The 23898-nt window shown below is 27.8% G+C and overlaps 1 protein-coding gene across 1 annotated transcript in view; it reads right to left on the bottom strand.

Moving 5' to 3' along the window:
* LOC132921736 (inactive tyrosine-protein kinase 7-like) overlaps window positions 1–23898 on the bottom strand; it is a 211806-nt gene that overhangs the window by 56893 nt on the left and 131015 nt on the right. The window contains exon 3 of the mRNA XM_060984917.1: window positions 1358–1568. Within this exon, the coding sequence (XP_060840900.1) occupies window positions 1358–1568 (211 nt within the window). The remainder of the gene's footprint in view (window positions 1–1357; window positions 1569–23898) is intronic.

Here is a 23898-nt window from a genome sequence, read left to right as displayed (position 1 = left end):
TATATATATATTATATAATGTGTACCAGGTTTGTGTCTCGAAACTGCAGTGGTTTCGTGCGTGAAATTACGTTTTAAAGTGTTATAAAATTATGGATTAACCATCCAAGGGTGTGTTTAACTGTACATAATAATATAATATACGATACTAACTCGCCTCTTATAATGCCTGTTTCGTTATTTTTTTTTTTTCATTTATTAATAACAACCGGGCCCATCTGTATTAACAGTAGACATATTTTTTATTTTATTTTTACTTTCAATGGTTTATGAAAATGCAAAATGTCCAACATATAGGTATACTCTACGTCGAATTAATTTATGTACATGTACATATATTATATAAAGAGACAGTCCGGTTCGTTAACTTTACGACGAAATGTGTAAAAATATTGTGCGATTCGTCGTATTCGTCTCTTTAATTATCGTTTGCGCCACACTACTCGATTGTGTTGGGTACAGACAGTGCAGTTGGTTGGATTGTATGAGTGTAGTAATTTGCCGGCTTTAAAATGGTCGAATTAATTAAATTTTCAATCGCAACACTCTGATTTCACTCATTTTTAATGTCAGCTACGATAGTAAACATAAATCATCAAACAAGTACAAATTAAAAGTTTGATAAATCATAAAATTATTACTAGCCTTAAATTATTTTTGTGTATTATTAAATGGTTAAAACACGTCGACTTTGTTGAAAATTCGTTAAACTACCGAGTGCTTGGGGTTTACTCATTCAACGATTTTACGTTTTTCACATATTATTATTTCGTATATATATTTTAAGTTTTACTCCGTACTAACTTATCTGATAATATGAACATTATAAATATTTTCGAATGACATATTTTTTGAAGTTAAATATTTTTCTGAAAATTTCGATGTTTAAATATTAAGTATTGAACGAATATTTTATTATTTATAAGCATATAAAGTTTCGAAGAGTGGATTGGTGGGAAAGACAAATATTCTTTTACTTTGCGAGTTTGCTCTGCGCACCACATCGCTTTTTCACACCCTAAATGCTTATAAATAATAAACTATTGATTTGGTATACGATATAATAATAATTTATACATCGAAATGTTCGAAAAAATATTCAACTCCCGGATATGAAATTAAAAACAAGTGTCGCCATTTAAGTGATGAAAAAAAAGTAGTGATGACGCGTATAAAATCTAAATTTATGATATCGCTTGTGTAGCGACACCCGTGAAAAAAAATTCTTATTGTATTTTTATACTCCTCATTCGGCTTATACACCGTGATTTCCAATTATTTATTTTGCCGAGCGCGCGGATTTACATTTATATGGATGAAACACAATTTGTTGTAATTTTCTATGTGCTATGACTTACCTACGACGTTGAGCTGGAATGCCAAACTCATTTTGGGTTCGGTATTTACTTGGCATTCATAGATTCCGGCGTCTCTCGGTTGAGCAAATTTAATCAGTAGGGTCCAATTGTCCGAGTTATCCGGGTGGATGACTTGGAATCTCTGGTCACTGGTGTAAGTCAGCACTCCTGCTGTCAGTATGTGCAAGTCTCTCTTCCGCATCCACGATACCTGTGTGCACACGTTAAAACAACGCCGTTAACAACAAAAACAATAACTAAAACAACAACAACAACAACAACAATAATAATAATAATAAAAATAACGAGTCGTTTTATTATTGTAGTTTTATGAGAGTTGGTATTATGGTTAATGTATTATTAGTGCGAAACTGCTTATCCGGTACGGATGAATGTTGTAACGTGTTGCGACCTACGGGACGACTCGCGACAGTGAGGTCATGTTGAACATTCTCGTGGATTGGTCGATTACATTATTTATATACTTATTGGCTATCATTATGTAAATGTATTGAATATCTTTGATCAAAAAAAATCTTTTTTGTAAAAATATAAATAAATTAATGTGTTTTATACGCACAACTTAAAACTAAATAATTTCATTAAGCTCACAAGTAGGATACAATTTTACTGACTGAAATAATCAGTGATATAAATCGTAGTCGTATTGATTGATTATTAGGAGGGTTTCTCGTCAATATGATATTTATATAGTCTATGTCATAGACTATATATGTTATAATATACATACAATAATATTTTACTACTTTGTGATATTTATTTGATAATTTTAAATTTATTGAACTCTCAATTTGTCTCGTATCATGATATTTAATTTTAATACTTTTTCCATAAACAATATTAAACTATATAATTTCTAAGGATATTTTTCAGAAGATGTATTGACTGGATGGATTTTCAAAAGCGTATATTCTCATTCTAGGTATTTTTGTGTAGGAGATATTTTGACCTACTAGAAAACCTAACTTACATAGAACTTGGGATCAGAGTATTTTTTCTACTAGAAAAAGTGTCTTCAGATACAAAAAAAAACCGCATAATTGTAAAATCAATACATTCATCGCTTCGTTCAGAATCTAAAATACCCCCAATATTGAAATTTATTATTCTTATGAATTTAGGGCATGTTATTAAATTTTTAACAAAATATAATTAATGTTTTAATAATATAAAAATTACAATCAGTTATTATTTCAACTACATAATAACGTAATTTTAATGGTAAACCAACATATTGTTAACAAATTTTGCCTTTTAATTTATTTATTGAATAAAAAATAATTATTGTAACTCACCTTTATATCGAGAAATATATTAATACCAATAAATCAATAATTAATTATCTATAAATATATCATGTCTCAATATCAAGTCAGAAAAGACGTAGAAAAAATCTTTGAAACATAATAGATATTATAGTATGGTACTATATATTCTAGTATAATTTCATAGTAAAAATAATATTTAAAAAATTACTGTGTAAAAATGTATTTTTATGCAGGCAATATTCAGTATTGCCTGTTCAATCTAACCAAAATGGCATTTTCCATTTTTTAAATTAATTCAGCCTTGAGTAAATACTAAATCGTATAGTTTACTACGAATGCTTAAAAAAGAGATACACAAATTAAAAACAATGCCAAATTTCTTTCATCATTATATTTTATTTTTTATTTAACTTCTTTTTTTACTTCTTCATCAAAATCTGTATTTTACTTATATATTTTTACAGTCCATTCAAGTACCAGTTAATTTAATGTAAAGGATTAGTGAGTGGGAATGTAGACGGGACATTTGGCTCACTCAACTTGTTTTGACGCGATGCGGTGAGTTTATTATATTATAATTTTTAATTTGATATAGCAATAGTGTTTCGATAAATCGTCGTATTCTAAAAACGATTATAATCGTAATACATATACTTATATGTTTATATTACTTTTTCAAATTTTAAGTGCTCATAAAAATAATTTATGAGTCATGATTTCAGAATTTATTGAATGGAAAACACATAAGATATAATAACATTTCAATATTAAAATACCAATTTTTAAAAATAAAATTAATAATTAAATGGAAAAAAATCAAATTAAATTTGTTATGAACTATTGAAGTTACAATTTATGATTACAATTTTTATATCAATTTTTACATACTAGTTAACTTTAATAAATACCAGTAAATACGATTAAACTAAAAAAAAAATTATAAAACTTATGAATTGCTCAGAAACTAAAAGATAATTTAGAAACGAACACTATACACAATGTACATTAATTATTTATAGGATGCATTTTATTAATGGAAAAATTCATAGAAGAAAACTATTTAAATCAATGCCAATTATTATAATTTTAAATTAAATAATTACTAAATATAATTCAATACTATTATTATAACGGTATTTGGAATAATAATTCAGCTGGATGTTTAATTTTATTCGATAGAAATTTAACTGAAATTAAATAAAAAATAAAAAGAATTAAAAATGAACGAACTAAGATTAAATTAATAATAAATTGGGTAAACGATTTGACACGATGTGAAAATCATTTTTTATTTTAAAACTAATGCAATATTTATATACCTTGGTAAAAATGTAATTTGGGAATAAAAAAAAAATGGTTTAGCGGTTGCAAAAGAATACTATATTTTATAAAAACAATATGATATCGGATTTGTCATATTTCAAGGGAAGAGAAGAAAAAATGATTTTTCTATACTACAATGTCTGAATAAATGAAGATAAGACTTGTTTTCAACCATTTTCTAATCTAGAAGCTGACCTGTCGTGGGATCGCAATTACATTGGACATTTGAAACAACTCTCTCTAACTCATCAAAGTACGAGTAGTAACGACTTTCGTAAGTTTACTGTTGGTGTGTCGATAGAAAAAAATGAAAAAAGAGGATTACTTGAGGATATTATTATGTTTATGTTATATGTATACATCCGTCGGATAGTGGGAAAATAAAGATGGACTTTTAATTATTTACGAAATGGTTTATTATAAGAAATATTACTCGGCATTATATACAACTATTATACTAATATTATTATGTTTTAATAAAACAAAAATCTCGTCTCATGTCTCATTATATTATAAGTGCTAAAATATATTTTAGATTATTTTTAATGTTAATGTAGATTTCTTAAAACAATATTAAATGTTGGAAAAATGAAAATATTATAGAAATATTTATTAGTCTTAAACTTGTAAGTATTTCCATTAGTGTACAGGTCAATGAATACATATTAAAATTATATACATTATTCTAGAAGTGGATAAACGTTAAAAGGAATCGCATTCAATTTTTGAAGACCAATTATTTTATATTAAAATTTAGCTATTTTAGCATTTACAGGTATTAGCAAAACAAGTTAATATGATAAGTACAATTTAATATATGACAATTTAGTTTGAGCACGTTTCCGTTCTATTTTTAAAGTCAACATTAATAATATTGGTTAATTAAATTAATTAATGGATATTTTCGATTCCGACTAGAGCGAGGAAGCCTTATTGGTTGTACAGTACCTAATGCGTTTTATTTGAACTGCACTCGTGTTTCGAATATTTCACCCACAATGTATGTGCAATGAACTAGAAGTATTGAACAATTACTATATCATATAATATATTGTAGAATTCGTTTTAGACTTCGAAATTAAAAAAAAATATATATATAATAATATTATTTAAATTGTCATGTTTACATTTTTTTTTTGTTCCAACAAACATAACACAGTCAATTAATACAATATAATAGGGTTTGAGATCGTGGCTATAATGAAAACGTCGAAAACATAGAAGTATCCAAACTGTTGAATATTTTTAATACCAATAGATTTTACCAAATGTTTAAGAATATAAAACAAACCCACGAACAATCCGATCAATTAATAATGGTATTCAATTTATAAGCGTACGTTTCTGTCTGATTTCTTTTTAATTTAATAATATTTTGTAATGTACACTAATAGTTTTTTGCGTTTTTTTACGTATAGTGTAGGTACATTATTTAAATTGAATTATTTAAAATATACGAAACAAGCTAGGATATATTAAGTTTCTTGAAATTGTTTCAGAGCAGTCATTCTTAGAAAATCGAGATTAATCCGCCAGTTGCCGAGCTTCGTTTATTATCTTATTACGCGAAGCGACGTTCATTGTTTTTAAATTTAAAAAAAAAAACATTAATAAGCGTATTACTAGTGACGAGTGGACGTTGTATATTATACTTTAAGATTTTAATGAACTTTATATTCCACCAGTGGAGTGCATATAAAAAATAAATATATACGTGACATATTATATAAACTATTTTAAATTGGATCACCGAATTTCGAAAAAAAATTTCATAGGGCCAAAATATTTTTACACCGAATATATAGCGTGCATTTACATAAGCATTTCAGAATAAATCAATTATCCCTTATCAAAAATCTTATGTAAAAAAATATGATATCTTATAATTTCATACCGCAAATAGTTGGTTAGAAGAGGAGAGGGTGAAGAGGTAGAAATTGTCGTCCAAGTTAAATGTAAATATATTATTATTATTTCTTAATAATTAGTTATCACTGTTTGTATCGGTACAGCACACCCGACATAATATACTCACACTACTATATATAATATTATAGTATAGGACAAGTACTACGCGTGTATGCTAATAATGTAGATTTCTTTGTCTAATGTGAACTACAGTAAATGTTGTAATGTTTGAAAACCGTAACGGTGGGCTTGGTTAATTTCATTCGAAATACACCAGAAAAACATTACACGATATTATTATTTTGTTAAAGCTTTTTAATGTTTGCATTGTTTTTGTACTCTGGTCGCAAATTATGAGACACTGTGGTTAGTTTCCGATATTCGTGGCATTTGACGAGTAATGACCAAAGGTCATTTATAGATTTGTTAGATTTAGATTATTGTTAAGTGGCGAACCTATCACTGTTGTTTTATAATGAAAATTTGCCACACGGAAAAAATTCTGAAAAACCGTTGTCGGTGTCGCATATGAAGACGAACCATATTATTCTTGTCGAGATGACAAATGCTCATTGAATTTCCAAATAGTTTTTGTAATAGCCACGGAAATATATACGAGTACTCGTTCTCTATTTATTCCTTTACGAAATTTCGATCATTTTTGCTGAATAGTAGTCAAGACTACGTTAAAAAACGGTTTATTTCGAACGCAATGATTTATCATCGCTTTCGAATTAAAAGACGGCTCTCTTGGTGTCCCACCCAATAATCTCTTACGTCACTTTTTCTTTTGGATTGATTTCATTGTCATTTACTGATCGGAGAGCATCGCTATATCTTAACCTGTAAGTGTTTTTCTTCGAGGAGAACTCATTCCGATTTTGATTGGTTTTGAAGGCTGTATATAATTTGGTAACTAACCTAACATATAAATTGTTTTAACCTACTTTGGCAGCTAGTACTACCAGCTGAATGAAAAATAAAATCAAAACAATCATTTATATTCATTCTATTTTAAAATAAATTGAAAGTGTTTGTTGATGACGTTCGTGATCAAGAAACATGTAACAATTTAACATACTAATCATGGTTTCAGGAATAATGCAACAAATAAAAACCCGTTAAATTTCAAATTATAGTTATACTCATTTGAAATATTTAAAATATCAGATTCGTGCACAATAATACAGTAGCAAGTCACTTACAATTAATCAACAGCGTTTTAATACTATATACATGTTTAATCAAATTGTTAATATTCCTATATTTTAATGTACAAGCTTATAAAGTCATTAGAGTAAGTTTTTTATTCATAAGCTTAAACCTAATCTTAAGTATGCGCGTATAAGAAATAATAAAAATATATAATCGTCTGGTTACAATCGTTCAAATCGTCATGTTCAGTATTGAAAAAATATATATTTATTTCAAAACATAATATTTCACTTCGAATACTATGTAAATTATTTTTAAAATCTAGTTATTATAATATATATATATACATATACAAATATATATATATAAATATATATATATAGGACTTGAAAATCAAAAAATATGAAATTAAAGTTTTTTGGTATATACAATAAAATAAAAACTGGAATTTGAGCCATTAAAAATAGGTTAACGAATTCAGTTTTATAGAGAATATACTAGCAACTATTGAAATTTAATATAATATGTATATAAAAAGATATATGAACAATTTTTTAAAGGGTGTATCACAGTAATTCGCGAATATAATGAAAAATTATTGCGAGCATATTGAACGCGGTTAGAACCGGAAAAATATAATCTTGCGTAATAAATTAGTTTTCTGAATAGATGTTTAGGACGAAACTATAACAATATTGGTGTACACCGACACTGTACAGCTATAACTACAGATTATTCCACATGATATTGCGAAATAAAAATCATATCAGCTTAAAATAATAAATATTTTTATCCGTGTAAACGTCTTATACTCTTATATCAATAATTATGTAAAATAAGATAATCAGTTTTTCCGTAATAAAATAATAAAATACTCACTGAGAAATATTATTGTTATACTGAGACTATTTATTTTTATAGTATACATATTATACTTTATTGTGTTGTACGGTGGATACAGTTGAGAAAACAACCAATAACTGTGTTCCGTTTTTGGTGATAATTTTATTAAAATAGAAGCGAGGAAGAGAGAAGTGCTCTGACTTCTCGATTTCCAAACTCACATTATAATATGAATCTAAAATTATATTTATCGTATTTTTTTCCCTAGAATTGCAGAAATTACTTGATCAAATCATGATTAGAGACTAGTGAATACTTTAGTACCCTGACTCCCTCCCACCAATAGACATACACAGATAGGGACATACGAATAAAAATGTCGTGGGAGTTCAATTAAATGAACAATAATGGATACCCAAGTTTTTTTTTAAACTTCAATAAACAACATTTTCTGTATGTTAACATTTAATTAATTAATAATTATACTTATATAACCAAATAATAAAAAAAAGGTTCAATTTAGTTTTAGATCTTGAATAAAATGTTGAAAAAGCGATACAATTACAGGAACACGTAATTGATATACACTATAAGATATTTGATTTCAAAAAATGTAATAAATAATGAAATAATGAGTCAAAAGCTTCAGTGTGCGGTTGAAAAAAATAGGCCAACAAATATTACCGTTAATATTAAGCATAAAAAGTCAACATAAAGTGGGATATATTAATATAGCTATTAGCGACAGTGGCGAAGAAACTCACGATAGATGTACATGACCCGTGTGCGTACATAAATAACGTATTTTTGGGGTAGTTTTATATAATCTGTATGTGAATGTGTGGGAAAGTAAAAAAATCATCCGGAAGTCGCGTTCTGTCATATCTGGCTGCTGCGTTTCCTACAAAATACAAACACGTATTGTTTGCTCGAATTGCCGACTCACTTTGTTCGAATAGCTTTGTGAATGGGGTTTATTAAAAAAAAAAAAAAAAGGTACGTGTAAATGAAAAATTGCTTTTTCGCGCGAAAAATAAGTTACATGAACATTATTTATACGTGCACTGTAATATATTTACATTAAAATAGTGTGTTTATTAAAGTGCCTTAACTTGTATATTTGTATAATCCATACTAAAATAGATTGACGTGGATTTATTGGGAGCTTGTGATACTCTGCTCATCAAATATTTACCAATTTGAAAAATAATTCTGGAAGCTCAAAGCTTATCTAAAAACCGTTTATAGTTTCTAAAAATAAATATTCATTTTCCAAGTTTCGAAAAAAGAATTGAATTTTTAAATTCCCAGTCATCAGGTACGTCAATATAGTTTAGAACAGTGTTTCCCAACCCATAGGTCACGACATATTTTCTCTCGTGAATGACTCGTGGTGTTTGCAAACTAATTTGGCAACTATATTGATAATAAGATATAAAAAATCTAAGCATTTTTTTTTAGCGGGAGTCGCATACCCGACAGACAGTAAATTAGTGAGTTGCTATTACAAAAAGGTTGGGAAACACTGGTTTAGAACAAATATCAAAATAAAGTGTACATTATAAGAAAAAAATCAGCTCGGTGTAGAATCTAATATAAAAATGTGTTAACTTACTACCATTTTTGATAGATTTTAAGGTTTTATGAGATAATATCATGCTTGAGAGTTTTCGAGTTTTGAAAAGCTGTGAAGATGATGAAGAACTGTGTTGTTAAATGCTACATAATTATATATGATGCCATATTATAATAAATTCAATTTTATATGATTTGTAAATACCTATACTATCTACATATTATGTTATATGTGTTTAAATTTGTATTCGGGATGGCTGAAAACGAAAAGAATGGTCATAAAAACTGAAACACAGTACAATTGTTTTAGTAACGACCAAAAAACATAACTTTTAGCACACTTTGGACATCAAGTAAATGTTGTAGGTGCGAAGTTAAAATTTCATCTATGGCCATACACGTGAGCCAGAAGGACATAAAAACACCTAAAAGCCGTCTTCTGAACACACGTTGAGAAATATATATATATATATATAGATATATTAGACACGTTTTAAACTAAGAGCAGGGCTGGAATAGCAATCATCAGAAAGTATAAAAAAAAGAACAATGGAACAACCACGTACCTATATACACATATATTGTCTAAACAACATTGTTGAATCCTTCGCTGTTCAGAGAGAATAGAATTTAAAATGGACAAAGAAGAAAACATGTCATTCTTGGCAATTCGTTAAGTACAATAAGAGTTATTTGAAATAAGTTCGGGCTGACATAGTACGCGGAATACATTATTCAGAAGGTTTAAACTCGGCAACAAATCTATAATTAATTTTAACGTGAGAGATTGTGGCACTGTATCTACTCCGAATTAGTTTCGAATAATGAATACACCGAATCCCGGAAATTAAAAAAAAAATACGTAAAAATATATAGTACATATACAAATATAAACATTCTAGTTTCGACCACAAATTGCTGAAAAAATAAAATGAAAGAAAAAACGGATTACGTTTCCTCTTAATTTGACCAAATGTCCATTCGTCAAACGAATTTCATCAAAACCACTCTATTGGTGGAAATCTATTAAACCTAAATGTATAAAAGCTCTGCACATAAATTAATTTTCCAATACAAAAATAAGTAAATTTATCATGACTTCATGGGTGTTTCATGCGAAATTTTAATTAATACTGCTGCGTAAATTCACATACAGAATATAAATTCAATTTAATTCTTTAAGTGAAAAACGAGTAGGTATTTTATATAAAAATATAAACTCAAGAAACTCATAGATACATTATAATATTTTACGTGTAATATGAGTGTTAATTGTTGATACTATTACTATTCAGTTAGTATAGGTATGTTGATTTATGTAGATAATGTAAAAATTATTTATCTAAAATGTTGAATTTATACTTAAATGTATAAAAAATATTAAAATTTCATATAATATGCGTTGTATTACGTATGTATACTTTAAAAATATCACAGGTAATTAAGCTTATTTATGACTCATTTAAAAAATGTAATATATACAAATTAATAATAACACTTATAGATTACGCAGTTAATACCAATCATTATATTAACCATCAACTCATTATACTATTAATGTAATAATAATGTCTATATACACATAGGGTTGAATTATTCCGCAGTCTACAGTTCGATTAAATTCAAAGGTAGCATCTCATAACCTCTATGTATAAGCCCATACAATATGTAAAACGGTACCTATTTAGTATTTAGTCGCTCATTTCAACACACGTTTAACCAATACATATATAATATTTTCTATCCAAATTACGTTATTCATGTTAACTGTAGTGTTTGTGAGTTCTACAAATAGTAAAAGATGTTTATTCATCAAACATCATATTTTGCTTTATATAAAATAGGTTTATTCTAATGAAAAAAACTCTCATACTTACTTCCCGATAAATTCTCACGTTAAGTGATTAAATAGATATAATAACCTAAACATATTAAATCAGACAATATATTCTCAAAATAATTCATTATTCATTTACATTATTTTTAAATTATAGCGATAATTATTAAGTTACTAGATTTCTTTTTATTATAATTATAATTAAATTAAAATATACAAGTTATTTGCCCAAAAATATTTTAAAAGTTGGACAGGATAACGAAAACGGTTATTAGTCCATTCGTATTGAGTGTGCGGCAGTATTTAATTTGAAAGTAATATGATAATTTATTTAATATTATACACGATTCTGGGAGAGCCTGTTGAAAATCGTGTATGACGGCATAATATCTAATACATTTTTTTATTGTTATCGGTATAATATGTTAGTTATTACTATGTTTACAGAAAATATTAAAAACTTGACATGTTTAAAGTACCAGCCAAACTAAATTTCCGATCTTCAAAGATATAACAGGGAACTTTTCGAGTACTCTTTATATTCAAAAAGTAGTCACAAAAAAAAATAATAATACAAAATATTATTAGTAAACTAGAAATATTATAATAATTTTTGAAAAATCATCTCGTTGCTCTATAGCATATTATATACATGTAAAGTTCTACGTAAAAAAAATTTAACTCGTACAAAGATTAAAAATAATATTTTATCTCCAAGTATATTGAAAAAAAATTAAATTAAATTAACCATATCACGAATTCGTGATTCGTATGAGTTATTTTTATTATTATTATCGTTTTTATATTATTATAATCAATATTTTTATTAGTAAATACAGTAATATTTAACAGAACATTTTTAGAAATTCTTTATAGTTAATATGACTGATCGTGATAACGCATAATAAATGAATCGGGCTAAGCAACTAGGTAATGCGTATTGAATGGATCTATAGAATTTACGATTTTCAAAATAAAATTACCCAACTCTTTAATGGTCTGAAATTAGAAATAATTCACCGAGATTTATCAATCGATATAATATATATAAATTACGTTTATAATTAAAATATATTATTTTTTATATTATTATAAGTAGTTTTTCACCATTTGCATGGCATATAAACTAAAAAAAATAACTATCTATTATTATTTTATTTACAATTAACGTGAATGGTAAAGTTATAACGATGCAGAATAATATACATTATACATAATAAAATAAATTTATAAAAGTATTTTATTTTTAAATGTACCTATATTATTACACTTAAATACTTAATGTATTTTCAATTGTTTTAAAAATAAAAATGATATTGGCGGAAAATGGATAAGCAATTAGAAATATAGGAAACAATTGATTTTTTTTTTTATTAATACAACATTGTTTTTAATATATCAGTAATATTGCTATTAAAGAAACCTTATTTTGATTAAAAGAATAAGAAAATCAATTTATTTTAAATAATTATAAAAAATTATCATTCAACGATTCATAATCAATAGGTACTATGATCGATTGTTAAATTTATATTTTTGTAGTTTAAAATTAATAGAATATATAATTGCATCACGTCTTACGATCTAATAAATAGGTTCTGTTAAATAATATACTTTAATATATATTATGATTTAAATTTAAAATTGTAAAGCATATAATTTTCACCACAAATATTAGGCCTAAAGAAGTTTATATTTATCCAAAAGAACTTCCGTGTGAACTAAAATGGTTGGGTATTACGCTTTTGGTCTCATCGTGTTATATATTTTTTTATGAAGGGCTTGGAAAATTGTTATATAAGTATTAAACAACAGCAGAAAACACTTTAGTATCGATATTGATTTCTTTTATTTTTGGAACCAATTGATCACAGCATGACAATTTTAAAATTAACTTTTACATTTTAAATGTAAGATAATAATTGTTAGTGGATGAATACAAAATATGCTTTCTCAGATTATTGTCATAAATGATTAATTTTAAATATTTATTAAACATTTTAAATTATATATTTTTGAATGCTTATTTTTATCTTGCAGTTTATACTCCAAACCAAGTAAGAAACATTATTTATACATTTTTAAAAAATATATCTAAAAGTAACGCATTAATAAATGGTAAGATAAACCCCAAAACTCCCTTAGTCACCAGAAATTGTATTCAATTAAGTAAGTATAATAAATAACAATATAATAAACAAAATCATTATTGATAATTAAAACTAGTTTACTTACTAAGGCAGACGATTTCTCCCTATTACCTACATCAATCTAATATCATCTTATTAGTTGTAATAATATTTTTATGTTAATTATACATTGTAGACAATTTGTTGTGCTTTGTGCATAATAAAAATTAATGATAACATGGTAATTTATATAAATTTTTGTAACGTTCATAATATTTTTATTCTTTACTATAAAAAAAATAGCCAAGTTTTACAAGACTTTGACTGAACTCGGCAATCGCTATAACACGTTTGGTTTGCAGAAAAGCGGTGGCAACATTCTAGACGTGCTTGCAACTCCGTTGGAGAAGTCCGCTAGTGCAATACCATTGCGCACTTGCGCACCAAAGGTAAACTTTTTACACGAAAAAACACAATACGATTGAAATACACACAAAATTAATTTTATTTTGTAAATATTGTTGGTAGAAAAATTGTAAATTTTCATTTAAAGAGAGAAATGTAAAAATGATTTGCCTACTAGACCAAAAAAAAATAATTAGACAAGAACTTAAAATAGATAGAAAATATATGTATGATAAACGTAGAAAAATATGCGAATAATTCCAAAATTTTCAGAGTAATCTATAACTCATAGTTATTTAATTGTCTTGAAAAATTACAACTAATACTGGTGAACTATTTTGTCATATAGTAGAAACTTCAAGTCCAGTTATATTAAATTTATTCGCAAGACTAATCTTGAGCTATTAAGTCAATAATTTCATATTTTTTTAGACGTAACATTTTCATATTCACATTGTATCACTAAAGACATTGTAAAACAATTGTTAATTTTTTTAAATCCAACAATAAAAATGTTTATTTCGAGGAATCTCGTCATGTTGGCTCAAGTATAAAGAAGTAAAACGTGCACAATCCTTTTACGCCGAAGTCCGATGAAATAAAACTTCGACACACCTACTCCGTGGTAGGTACGCGAGTATTTTACCAAGTGTTTATTTACCCATGGGTTTTACAAACATACGTTTATAATATTATACACATATGTTTCGAAAGTACAATAAATCCTACAGTAACAGTTATCCGGAGCAATCTCTTTTCCGATCTGTGTGATGAGAATTCTAGGAAATATAATATAGTATAAATCACTGATGGTGACGTGTCTCTTACATTGATCAAAAACGGACGGCACGGTTTTGTCATCACTAATTGGAAGTGGGTCGCACATTTATGGATATCGCATTACCAGTATTATGATTGCAGGAATTTAAATTCTGAATGCATTAATTTTTAGAGTGCTCAAAAACAATGAAATTCTTGAAAAACTAAACATATTCCGTTTCATGTAACAGATGATATTACGTGAATATTTTCTGTTTTTAGATTATTTTTATAAATGTTTAATGCAATCTATTATTGTATGAGTTTATAATTTAAAATAGAAAGTTTAAAAATAATATTATATCAAGTAATATTGCAGTTTTCATAATGTCTGCTTTAGTAGTTTTTAGATATTTTTCATTCGTATCGAAAATCACTTGTGATTTATGAATATGCAACGTCTTCATCTATCTACAAAGATTATCGGATACATGGCTTTTACTCACTTTAACCTAACTAATTTACTAGAAAACGGTTGGGCAGCGAGTTACAGACATGGAGTAAACGACCAATTTCTTAATACTGACCGAAAACAACGCGATAACCGACAGTTAGGTCGGTGCACTCGAGATCCTAAAATCCAAAGTTCTTTTATCGAGTTTCTGCCATGGTCGCATTCGCGCTACAATTTAGACGACCACGACTGTTATCAGCCGGTTAAACCTACGCACGGACCACAATGGTAAAATAGTAAAATGCATAACTACAAAAAAAGATTGTGTAACACTTCAGACACTAATTATTACACTATTACCACGTATCAGAATTTTCTTGTTATTCGCCATATTAATTATTAATATCGCTAATATCAAAGGGTACCCCTTTAGCGTCGGAGTTAATTTTTTTTTTAATTATTGTTTTTGGGCCTTAATTAGCCGTATTACACAATAGTGTATAACCAAAAAAAAATAAGTTTTTATTCAAATCAATTATAATTTTTTTAAAACAAAGCTTTACCATTTGCAGGTTACGCTGGGCGCTGACATTGCATACAAATATATTGGTATTAGTATTATATGGTACTATGAATACAAGTATAAGAATAAAATATAGTAAAAATGTTTCTTTATTATTATTTTTGAATTAAAAATTATAATGATAATAAAAAGTGAGTGTATAAGTTGTTATTTTTCATGAAATACTCGAAAATATGGAATACAAAGTCCTAAATCACATTTCATACACTTAGTTCCAACATGTGATTTACAGTAAGTTGTCTCCGGCACAACGACGTCTTTTCTTGTTTGGTACTTCACTTGCCCAGTGATTCATTTGGTCATATCGAAATCCATCGGAAATACTAGCATTTGAAAAAAAAATCGATTCTACTGTTTATAGTAATGGCATAAGACGTAATAACTATAGCATTAACCACCATACGGATAATTTTATCTAAATATATTTTTCAACTATTTGGTTTACACGGGATCTGATGAGAAAGTGATAGTACCTTATGTTAACGTCATCATAATAGGCCGTGGAACGGAGACCCGCACGTCATGTTATCGCAGAAAATCCGTATAGAAATATATTATGCGGCAGTGGGTATACAGCGATGTGTAAAATCTCATAATTTATAATACATATAGTTACCAAATTTATTATACATCGACGATGCCGTTAAACTCGCGCCAATTGTTCAAATATTTGGCACCCGTCGCCGCGCCCCGTAGACGATGAAAAAATTATATAATTATATATTGTGCAGTACATGGTACGTCATCCGTCAACAGCATTATGAAAAACCGCCGTAAATCCTTTGGCCGTACGCATATCATATCGCGGCATACAGCTATCGTGCGCGATGTTTTGTACGTGAATTACGAAAAACAATTTTACCACCGACTACGTGCAGCAGCTGTTAGTGACTGTAATCTGCGCCGTAACGCAAACCGTGTCATGATGTAAAAATGTTATTGGTAAAGTAGAAAAATATAATCAATTATTGGTTGTAAAATCAGAAAAATGTTTAAAAACGTAAAGTACCGGATTACCAAAACTGCGTCCAAATAATAATTCACCGGAACAGAACTCGGCTCTTTTATTTCGTATTTATCCGCGTAAAAATACCTACTCTACCGGTATTACCGTTTAGTGTTGTCTAAACGCACAGCCGCACAGGTATATGATATTATATAAATGTATATAAAGAATAAAGATTAATCATCATCACCGTATACGCCTATTTTTGCTCAATCCGCGGTCGCACGGGTACTCGGATTAAGCCTTATAAAACTCTATACTCGTATTGAGACGACGGTGTAATTTCCACGAGACAAACGCGGTCGCATGTATACAGTTATGGCGACGGGGGTCGATATACTGCGGGGATTTCGTATCTAACTGAAATTTATTTTTATGGTCGCCAATGTGTAGTGTGTATGTACTACTGCAGTTATGTATAGGTACCTACCTAGTCGTAAATAAACGTATTATGCTTTTCGATCTATCGCTGCGAACAAAATCGTCCGTGGTCGACGACCTAACCTATTTTTAATTTTTAGTAGAATGCATTTATGTTTATTCGCTATCGCGTATACATTTTAAATTCGAACAAACCATTTTTGATTGCACATTCGTGATTAATCCTCCGGTTAATACATCTATATATATTATTACCTATATAATATAATATATATGTAGATTACTGAATCGTTGTGAAATTACATTGCACGCTACGTTAGGTATGATAAACAAACATTAGTAAATTATATACACCTCGATTACGATTAATTTAATCCGACGACGAAGTCGTAAATCGTCATATCGGATTAAACAATAGTCTGAACACAATTTCACACACCCTTTCGATGTCACAGTGACCTGCGTCGTAGTTTAAAATCATTATTGCTACACTAATGTAAATCATCGATTTCAATCGAGTCTGTGCCACGATCGAAAGTGAACCGATCATATTATAATATAATTGTACACAAGTAAATGAAACAGATTACCTAGCTTGCTAGTTTTAAAGGAATTTGAGCGGTTGTGTTAGACTATAAAATATTTTATAAATAGACACGGTGATTCATCAAACATGCTCACCTCCAATTTTCCTTTCATAAAAAATATATTCAAATTCTGAATTCTGGAATTTTAAGACATAATATCTAGGTACTAAAAACCACATTTTTATAGTTTTGAATTTTTGCACTACTTAAAGAGGGCTTGTGGTGACATAAACTTTTGTTTTTTAAACGAATCCTCCCCTTATTTTTTCTATACATTTTTTAGTGAATAATTTTTTTCAAAATTCGAACAAAAAGTTTTTCAGTTATTAACATATTTATAGTCAGAAAGAAAAATGATAGTTCTTAAAAATGATTTTACAAACATTTAATATATATTTCATATTATAATTTGTACTTTTATACTTTGATCATTTTTGAAAATTATTATTTATTATTAATATTGGTGGATTAATAATAATAACTAAAATTCTCAAATCACTATAACCCCATTATCATGAACATAATGCACTTATTACATAATGTAAAATAACTCTAAATCTAATCGTTTGAATTTTGATCCTGATACGTTAAAATTTTCAAAAAAAATATTTACTAAATAATTTGGTCTAAAGCGTAGTTGTCATTTGAAAAACAGAAGTTTATATTTCCACACGACTGTCTTTAAATAGTACAAAATATCTCAACAATTTTGAAAATATTATCAGTTAATACTCTAATACTAAATTGAGGGGTGAGTATGCTTGGTAAATCATTCTGTATATTTATACAAATTCTTACTAATGTAATGGTTAGCGAACGTCGTAACATTTTTCCGATTCATCAATAAATTGGTAACCTAGAATAACGTACGTAAACAGCAGTTAAGTATCTAATTCATTTTTTTCTCGTCAAAAGATATAATCAGATTTGAAACTAACAAAATAAAAAAACATATCTCCCGAGAACAGGCACAGATCTCTAAGGAAAGTACATGCTCAAAACATGTTGGCACTTGTTTGAGGCGATAATGGTTAGTAATGTTACTATATAATATTAACTTATTAATTAAATGTTCGGTACGATAACGGATCAACCTTAAACTTTGGTTGACGTTTTGTTTGGTCATTAAGTTGATTTAACTAGTTACCATTAAGCCTGCTTACCAATTACTAAATGCGAATTTATAATGATATACTCGTAATTAATTGTATACATGTTATGTAGGTATTGTAATTTAGTAGTGTGGTGTGATTCTGTGAACTGTTAATAATTGTTAAGCGTAATAATTAAAAAAATTATTAATTTTTCTTTGATATTTGTTAAGGTTAAATTTTTTAATCGGACACTATATTATTATGACATATTTGATTCAATAATAAAGACAATAAATAAAAAAAAGTGATGTTGACATTTTTAAGTGCTTTATATTAAAACATAAATAATAATTTCACAGTATGTCTATAGCAATATGAAATTTAAATGAAATTATGAAATAATATAAACTAAATGGAATCTGTGGTTAAACCGTAAAAGTACGCATCATATTATTAAACCGATAAGTAAATCCATATTATTTAAAAAAAATGTTTAAAACAAAAAATAAAACTGAATTATGTAAATTTAATTTTTGTGTTTAGTATAAGTTTGAATAATAATTGCATATGCGTTTTGGAAATAAAATTATTTTAAATTTAAATTTTATTTTGTGTTCTAATGGTTTTAAATTGTAATAAGTATGCTAATATCACTTAGTAATGATTTAATATTAAAATTTACTAAATATTTTAAATTGAAATTTTTGAAAAATAATAATCATACACTATAATATTATACATTATAAGTTATAAGGTATTGTATTTTTGTCGCAGGTTGCTCATCAAATGTTTAGAAAAGGTCATTATTGTCGCAGATTACCATTTCCGACCCCGTTTTGCTACATAAACACGATCCGACGCATAACGCATTGCCCGCGACGCATAACGTGACCTAACCCTCACGTAAACATGTCCTACACATTGTTATGTACACGGATAAACTGAGACGGGAAACGGCACCACAATGGCTTCGCGACGTCACGACGAATGGACAAGAATAAAAAAAGATTGCGCGGGATAAAATTATCGCCAAGACGACAAAGAGATCGAATGAAAATGTTATCACCGGAGTAAAACGTACTGCAGTTAGACTATTCGCATAAAATAAGTTTACTATACAATTATAATTGCGAGAGCGTTAAAGACTTTATACACTCTTTGTTATAGACAGATTTACTATAAACTCGCACACAGTAGGTAATACACACACACATAACTTTTAAAAATATAATCCTCTGACGCAGCTTCCTTCTTATTGTTACAGGTTAGGTCAATTATTAACAACATTTAAACGAGTATAATTTTCGAGTTATTTAATTTGGTATACTAAGAATAATAGGTACATGTTAATAGATTTGGAAGATATGGTAGGTTTGAAAATTAATATTAATCAATATTAATCCACAGTGTTTATAATTTGTAAAAATTCTCAAAGTATAATAAATACTAAATCTAATATTACATCTATTTTATAAAACTATTTTTATGAACTTTTATGCTGAATTCAAACATATTTTTAATATATAAAAAACTACTTGTTAAAATTTCGAACTGGGTAGACCGTAGACATATTTACATTAAAAAAAAATTATAATTATCCAGTAAATAATTTATAGCAACAAATAGGGGGGGGGTCTAATTCGAAAAACAGATGTTTGTAATGCCACAGGACACTTATTAAGTAGTATACAAAAGTGAAAAATATCAGAAACGAGCATGATACTTGGTGAATCACCCTATATAAAGTAGACCAACCACTACAAACTGTCACATTACTCGATTCCAGATGCTAGCGATTTTCTTGGGGCGTTGTACGTGATTGTCGAACCTACAGTATTCGCTCCTATGCCCGACGACGCGTCCGAACGAATTCTCGCTGTGCAAAGAATATTACTAATAACACTACTGTAACGTGTCATAACGGCTCGATGGGATTTGTTCAAAACCGATTACATAATATATATATATATATCAAAGAGAGGGATAGACGGATAAACACACACACACACACACACACACGCGCGCGCGTATTATATATTATATTATAGGACGTACAAGACACATATTATTTTTAACGAGCTATTAGTCGATCCCAAACATATATATTCTGGAGAGTTTGGCGGAAATTGTAAAGGTATATACGAAAACGACGACGACGAAGTTAGCACAGTGGCTTTTTATACGGCAGAATATGTCCTTATTCTAAAGTAAGGAAAATAAAAATTGAATTTTTTTATAACTGCGCATTGGTATACATACTAACAAATAACAAATCATAATGGTATTATCATTATGATCGATGGTCTTTATAGGTAATTATATACAGTAGTTCCTGCCTTTATTGTATTATTGTGTTAAAAATGTGGTATATGACCTATTCATGGAATCGCCAACACAATTTACAGAAGTTAACATTCGCACGCGATTTATATTCATCCCAAACAGGAAATGTTGAAATCACTTTATCAATTTTCGGAGGTATACATTTTTAATTGTTTTTATACATTACGATGGTTTATATTATATTATACGTAAACATTATTTTATGTTAATAATTTACCGCTATAATAAACCGACAGCGTGGTTTTAGGTTTACTATGTCATAGTACAGCAGTGACTGATATGAATAATATATTCACGAGCCGCATGGGCAAATACAATGATATCAAGAACCAAAATGTTTATGAATATATACTAAAAAGATTAAAATGCATAATCATAAAAATGTTGCTTTAATAAATAAGACGTTTGCTGCGAGTTGGCCACTCCTGTTATATTAGATACACATCATATACATTATATTTGATTTATCTATTTTATATTGCGTAACACATTCGCATCTAACTCACTCATCGATCTCTAGAAACCGACGCATACAATTAACACAATCACATACCTCGTAGACTAGGGTGATCATATTAAGAAAATAAAAAAACGGGACATTATTTGTAACTCCCCTGGCCCTCCCCCAAAGTAAAACTTAATAAAAACTATATATTATATACATTCACACTTATGCACACAACTGTAGAGAGTAAAAATATAAATCTGAATCATATCACAAACAATTATTATCTTATTACTTTACCATTTTTGAGTAAATAACCTAAATAATAAGTGTTTAAATATTTAGGAATATTTTCTTTTTTATTAAACAACACAATGTTAAATTTCATAACTATTATAATTCTTTAAACAATTAAAAAATGTACTTTTAAGTTTTAAATATTAAAATTAAAGTATTAAGCAATTAAACAATACATTGTACATACCAATACTGTTATATATTTTTTTTAACAAGAATTTAGAAATTTACAACATCAGCTTATTTAATTATTCAGGAATTTGATAATCCTTCTTCCACACTTTCTACTATTTTTTCGTATTTTTCTGAAGAACTTATTGAATTTAACAATTTTGGGTGCTTCAAAAGAAATTCATAAAATTGTGAACAAGTTATGTTTTTAAAGTGCTGTTTTGCAATAATTATTGATCTAATAGTTTCGACATTAAAACGATTTTTTTCATTGACAATGTAAAAACGATAACGAATAGAATACAATAGAATAATAATATTCATAAGACTGCAGGGTTGTCGATACTGGATATTCTTAATCGTAATAATTGTAAAAGAAAAATAGCGGACAACCGTCGACGGGTCCTTTCACGTACACATACTTTTATTATACATACTTTTACAATTGTGTAGTGTGTGCATTGTTTGGTCGGTCGGTGCGATAAGACGACGACAACCTAAACAGTCGCTCAGCTGTACTATCTGTTATTTATAAATTTGGTCTCTAATTTTAAATATATATATACGAATAAAACTGTTTTATATTTGTATTTTATTTCATAAGTCGATATTTTTTTCACTAACATAATATAATAATATTGAAATAACGGGATTAAAACAGGACCATCTTCTAAAAACGGGATAAAAAGCGTCCCGTACGAAGTTTGTCGGGACAACGGGACTTGATGACCAAAAAAGGGACAATCCCGTTTTAAACGGGACGTCTGGTCACCCTATCGTAGACCCTAGTCACTACCATGTATATTGTATATTGTATTATAATATGTATGTTATAGGCGAGCGTCCATTTATAAACAAAACCGATACGCTATGCGATTAGAATTAGTTTAGCATTATAACAGTACTTAGTTTGATCGATAGGCCGTGTCCCAACATCGCCAGTCACCACTTCTTTAAGTCCATTCACAATACTTTATTACTTTATTCTAAAATTATTATTAATTGCCACATCTCTTGGTCATATTTATAAGTTTTAAAATTTAAAATCGAAGTTATAATAAAATTGTTTTATTTTTTGTCAACCGTAATCTATAGGTTAACAAAACAATATTTATAATTGAAATTGTACGTTACACAAAATCTACGAACTTCGCAGAAAAAAAAAGTATGTAGGTATTAATGTATTATAGATATTTTTGTAATATAAAACAATTTTTCTTCTATTTATAACATTTTCTTATTTAATTCTATAGTGTTAATGTGTAGAAACTAAATATGGTTGAATGTGGATTAGAAAAAACATTGTGTTTTATATACAACATAAACATAGTGATTTAAATTGGCCATTAGGAGGGTCTATAGTAAAACCAAGTTTAAAATATACGCTATGAGTGTATAATAAAATCGTTTCGGTTGTTATTTTTAGTCCAGTTCAATACTCACTGTTTACTTTATAAAATACATAACACATTAGTAATTTATTTGTTTTTCGTTTAAGTAATTAAAATTTAATTTACAAAAAAATTATAAACAAGGATTATAAAAAGTATTTGTAAATTATGTTTATTTTGCCCATTATTTGCTTTCGTATTTTCGTAATGTATAAATATTCTGTTGAGTGAAATTTTACCGAGGACAATATGAATATAGTATAAAAATCCTTTGTGGTTAAAAACTAAATTTTTTTTTTGAAAACATTAATACTCTACGTTTTTATAAGGTTAATTTGTAATGATTTTAATGAAGCTTTAGAGTTTAAATCGAAATGGTTGTAGTCGTATAGTAATAAAAATTATAATTTATGTAATGGTAAATAATTGAGAAAAAGAGAGTTGGTCGTATTTTTTTTTTTTTTTAATGTTTATTGTCGAGTTTAAATCGTTGGGAAGTTCAAGACGTTTATTTGTTAAAGGTTGCATGTCGAATAATTACGAGTAATTTGAATGGCTTATTTTTT

The sequence above is a fragment of the Rhopalosiphum padi genome, chromosome 2, assembly GCF_020882245.1.
Source record: "Rhopalosiphum padi isolate XX-2018 chromosome 2, ASM2088224v1, whole genome shotgun sequence".
NCBI classification, from domain to species: domain Eukaryota; kingdom Metazoa; phylum Arthropoda; class Insecta; order Hemiptera; family Aphididae; genus Rhopalosiphum; species Rhopalosiphum padi.
The sequence above is the reverse complement of the archived record's forward strand: the minus strand, read 5'-3'. Positions and strand labels throughout refer to the sequence as shown.